The sequence below is a fragment of the Phoenix dactylifera genome, chromosome 13, assembly GCF_051530095.1.
Source record: "Phoenix dactylifera cultivar Ajwa chromosome 13, Ajwa_hap1_PhDact_Kaust_v1.1, whole genome shotgun sequence".
Classification (NCBI taxonomy): Eukaryota; Viridiplantae; Streptophyta; class Magnoliopsida; order Arecales; family Arecaceae; genus Phoenix; species Phoenix dactylifera.
The window spans coordinates 6,108,527-6,113,733 of NC_143202.1; the positions used below are offsets into that span (position 1 = coordinate 6,108,527).

Below are 5,207 nucleotides of genomic sequence, written 5' to 3' on the forward strand. Positions count from 1 at the left end.
TGAAAGCAAAAGATTTTTCTCCAAACAAGAAAAACAGAGGAAGAAAAGAGGGGCAGAAGAAGACAAAAATAAAATGCCTGTTCGATCTTCATAAAAAGCTATATCCGAATTGGGGAAAAGGTAGATTTAGACAAAAAAAAAGCATGAAAATTCAAGTGGAGGATTGAAAAGAGGCTGATTAGGAGTTTCCAGATTAACATCTCATAATAATAGAAGGAATTTTAGCCATTTGATAGCCAAGGAAATTTTTTCCACAATGTTAACCTGTTACTAAAACACAAAAGAAAAACATTGTTGGGCTTTTCGCTGCCATTTCTTATGGCGTAGATAGCTGACAAACATGAAACATAAAGAACAAGCTTCTAATCTGTTACAGTAGAACCAACGGAACACAACAAAGCCACAAAACATGGCATCTGCCTTATTATCTTTATTAACACTTAACAGTGAACATGCGAGCTAACCACAGGGAAGTCCTGGGGTGTCATCCATGCATACTTGAACTTAATGCGAACCCCTCTGGGGATCGGCTGGCCCTCTCCGAGAACGCAGCGCTCAGCATCCACTGGTCTGATGGCCCGACGATCCACCGGTTCGACACTGCTGAGGCCATAGCACTGCACAAACACCTTAGACTGAGCGCAATCACATTTGTTGCTCACTGTCACCTCATACTCTGGCTTTCCCTCAACAATATCACCAGTCCTCGCCTGATCGATAGCTATCTCTGAGACACTGCATGGCGCTCCCCAGCCTACATTGACAGCAATCACATTAGAAGATCAAATCAAATCAAATCAAACAAGTATAATTCTGAGCATAGTTAGTGAGAGAAGAAAAAAATTTGTTTGCCTCCATTTATGATAGAAAGAAGAAGGATAGCTAAGAAGATGTTGAGGGCCGCTCCCATGGCTTCAACTCCGGCAGGGTCTTGTGACTATCATTGGCTCTTTCTGGTGAAGTCGGAGCCCCGCCTTAATCATAGGGGAATAGAAAGGACAACTAACGGGTCGGGTCGGCTGGCATCAAGCATGATTCGCATGTTCGAACTGACAGCCATATTTAAAAATAGAAAATAAATAAAAATATGACTGTCTTTCTCTACCATATCATTTTATACTAACCTTAATGGAACAACAAGGCTTTGATGGCACCATGTCCGGGGCCGGATTCACTTAGTACATAAAGTTCAAGTAGATCCAATAATTAATCAAATTAGAGCAGATCTTTTCTTAACCTAGACATGCATCAAGATTCTGAGAATCACCACTCTCATGTCAGATCCCCGATTCACTACTAGAAAGTTTGTTCTCAGGAATGGCAAAAGGGTAGGGTATCCCTAAAATTTGCCCTACCCATAACCCATTTAAAATTCTACTTTCCAAACCCAACCCAATCCGATTAAAATTTTGCCCAAAAATCCCAAACCCATTGTGACAATTCAGAAATTTATCCAAAATGGCTAGCCAGAAGGTATTTTTGCGTTCCTTAGTTCTGTATAAATACCCAAGATCTCCCTAATAAATAACCGATATGAGACTAAACACACGCTCGGATGAATTCTCATATACGCCCCCCGTTTATGCCCTCATGCCCTTGCTAGGCTATGGGTCTAGATCCATTCAAATCTAATAAAAAACACCACAATTGACCCGTAGTCAATCCCAATAAACCCGTGCTACAGTGTCTCCTAGTCCACATGGGCTATAAGCTGGATCTATTCTGACACTATTTATAACAATCTAGGTTCTCACCTAAAATGGTTAGTTAGAAGGTAATATTTGGATTTTTTGATCCTATATAAGTATCTAAAATTTTTCCAACGAATAATCAATGTGAGACTAAACACATGTCCGCATGGGTCCTCACATACTCTCTCTGTTCAAGTCCTGACGTCCTCGTCAGGCTAAGAGTTCCAATCCATTGAAATCCAATCACAAACACAATGAGAAGGGTTTGCTCAAATATGCCAGTATTGTAGTACCCTTTAGTCCACATAGGTTATGGGCTGAGATTGCTCTGATACCATTTGTAATAACTCAAGGACTCATCTAAAATGGCTAGTTAGAAAGTATTTTTTGGGTTCCTTAGTCCTCTATAAGTACCCAAGATTTTTTCAATGAATAACAGATATGGGACTGCAACACGGGCTCATTGACGTTGACCAAGGGCCGATCTTGGATATTTATGCAGGATTTAGATTCTTTGCCTGACGAAGATGCAAAGGCTTAAATGAGGGGTGTTGGGGAGAAGAGGGGGCTCCGGACTTAGTCTCACATCGGTTGAGTAGTGGAAATGATTGTGCTTTATAAAGAAGGGCACACTCCCTTCCCTCGAGAGGCACCTTTTAAAAGAAAAATCCGTGAGGAAAATATTGCCTTCAAAGGCGGCGCACGTGCGTCCTTCCCCAAAGCAGACAATACCTACCGTCAGGATGCAACCCCTTTTCCTGCTTTAACATATGGTGTGGTGAGCGTGGACCCCCCTATAACCCCGTAAAACCTTCGAGTTGGCACATATCCTTTCCACTAGGGAGGCTAGTGTTGGGGAGAAGAGGGGGCCCCAGACTTAGTCCCACATCGGTTGAGTAGTGAAAATGATTGTCTTATAAGGAGGGGCACACCCCCTTCCCTTAAGAGGCGCCTTTTAAAGGGTAAAGCCATGAGGAGAATATTGCCTTCAAAGGCGGCGCATGTGCGTTCTTCTGCAAAGCGGACAATACCTTCCGTCGGAAGGCAACTCCTTTTTCTACTCTAATAAGGAGAGCATGTGAGAACCTGTGCAATCATGTGTTTGGTCCCACATCAGTTATTTTTTGGATAGATCTTGGATATTTATGCAGAATCAAGAAAAAAATAATATTTTTCGGCTAGCCATTTTGGGTGAGGTCCTAGGTTGTTACAAATGGTATCAAAGCAAACCCAACCCATGGCCCATGTGGACTCGGAGACACTGCAGTATGGGCTCATTGAGGTAGATCATGGCCCGATCGTGGTGTTTACAATTGGATTCGAATTCTTAGCCTGATGAGGACACTAAGGCTTAAACAAGGAGAATATATGACAATCTGTGTAGGCGTGTATTTATCCTACATCGGTTATTCGTTGGATAGATCTTGGATACTTATGGAGAATCAAGAAACTCAAATAATATCTTTTGGCTAGCCATTTTGACTGAGATCTTAGGTTGTTACACCCATCCCATCAAAAAATGGTAAATTCATTGGGTACCAGAATCTACCTGATTAATTTACATTCGGATTAGATTATTTAGGTAGGGTTGGGTAATCGACCTGGAATTTCAAGAAAAAATAAAAAGAAGGGAGATAATATCAAGAAAAAGTAGGTGTAAATAATTTGGAGAACAATTTAAGTATAATGAGTCTACTAGCTTAATGGTTAAGGTAGATGTTAGATATTTTTGAGGTTTAGGGTTAAGTCCTCTAACACAATATATATATATATATATATATATATATATATATATATATATATATATATATATATATAATTTTATAATCGGGTTTGGGTAATGGGTACCTAAGGGAGAATCTCAAATCAATCCCAAATCCTAATTGGTTTTAATTTTAAATCCCAAAACCCATCACAAATCCTATAGGATTTTGCTAAATGGATCCTATTAGGGTTCGGGGTGGGTCAAGTACCTAAAAGAATCCATCTGGCTGCCATCCCTATTTGATCTCATAGATTAGGTCTATTGCTACGTTTTTTTTCTATTTTTTCAATGGTATGTTGAACTAACTAATAGATGCTTATTTTTCGGAAAATGGACAAGTTGGTTTAGTCAGGCCAGGTTAGTGTCAACCATATTTCAGACTTATGCGCTTGAACGAATTTGAATATAGATTTGATCCAATAGTAAATGGGTTGATGGGCCTCATTCCCATAAACATATGTTTGTAGTCTAGTTGATCGGTATGCCTCGATGTAGTCAATCCATATTTCTAGCTCAGCTATAGGGTCAACAGTGTATCTTTCGCACGAAAGATGGATTCACCTTCCTTCGCAAGAAACCACCATTGGATCTTCAGCGGCACGCTTTGAGATTGATGCTAATGGATAAGTGGCGGAGCTTGGAATCCTTTGAGATCTGTTTAGTAGGCCATCCAGTGGTGGTTTTGCATGAAGGCAAACCGTTATTTCTTACGGAAGATAGATCCCGGTCCCTTAGCTCAATTAGCTCTTCTCAAAGTGGGATTGAACTACCTAGTGCACCTTTTTTTGAATTCATGAAGTAACATCTTCCAAATTAGACTTGATGGGAGGCAAAATGGATCGTCCTACTCTGACATGGAGTCACCCAATTCCGGCCGAGCTGACCTTAAAACCGAGCGGGCCGAAGAGGCTCCCTCCATCGAAGGTACAATGACGTTCCAGTCCGAGCTTTGGGGTGCCCTATGGTGTCGACCGTGAGCCGAAGAAGCTTCCTCGACCGCAGGCAACGACGCCCCGCCAAGAGCCAAACAGACCTCGATCCCGCCAAGAGCCAGGCCGACCTCAATCGGCCAAAGGCCGAGCCGACCTCAAGGGGGAGGCCAGGCCGACCTCGGCTAGAGCCAGGCTGACCTCAAACCCTGCTAAAGGCCAAGCCAAGCTCGGCCCTATCAACTTTGATCCCATCGAAGATCCTACGGATCTCATGCCCAGGCGCCGAGTGGCCAGATCGTGTCATGTGGCAGACCCAGAGGCTCTTTCAATAGATCTTCCTGAATCGCGGTTTAAAAGCTGGTCATTATGATAGCCGCCTCAGGGGACAGGACATTGATGACTGACCCCTCGCATACCACCTGGTAATGCCTCGGAGTGAGTGCGCACACAACGCATTTAAGAACTCCCTCGATCACTTCCATTTGGAATGACTGGCGGATCCTCAGAATAGATTCGGAAAGATATCTCCTGAATTCTCCACCCGCAAATTGATTTCTGTGTTGTACGCCACCTCCAATTGATGGCCAATTGATCACGAATCGACTTAAAATTTCAGGTAACGGCCAAGACCCTCATCCTATAAAAAGGGGTAGGGAAGGACCTTTGGTAAGCCATTATAAACTATTTTAAGCTATAAGAAGCTATTTAAGCTACTCAGAAACCTCTCCAAAAATCTGGCTAACTTAGCCATCTGAAGGCCTTCACCGGAATTCCTGACCAAGGCTTTTTATAGGTATCTTGGAGTGCAGGAGGTGGCCC

General features: G+C 42.5%; 1 protein-coding gene across 1 annotated transcript; it reads right to left on the bottom strand.

The window, feature by feature from the left end:
* Positions 1-207: 207 nt before the first annotated feature.
* Positions 208-1,004, bottom strand: LOC103696010 (TPD1 protein homolog 1-like). Its single transcript, XM_008777491.4, has 2 exons — positions 853-1,004; positions 208-754 (listed from the first exon to the last, which is right to left on the bottom strand). Exons 1-2 carry the CDS (start codon positions 908-910, stop codon positions 441-443), a joined length of 372 nt encoding a protein of 123 aa, XP_008775713.3. The 5' UTR covers positions 911-1,004; the 3' UTR covers positions 208-440.
* Between the last annotated feature and the right edge of the window lie 4,203 nt (positions 1,005-5,207).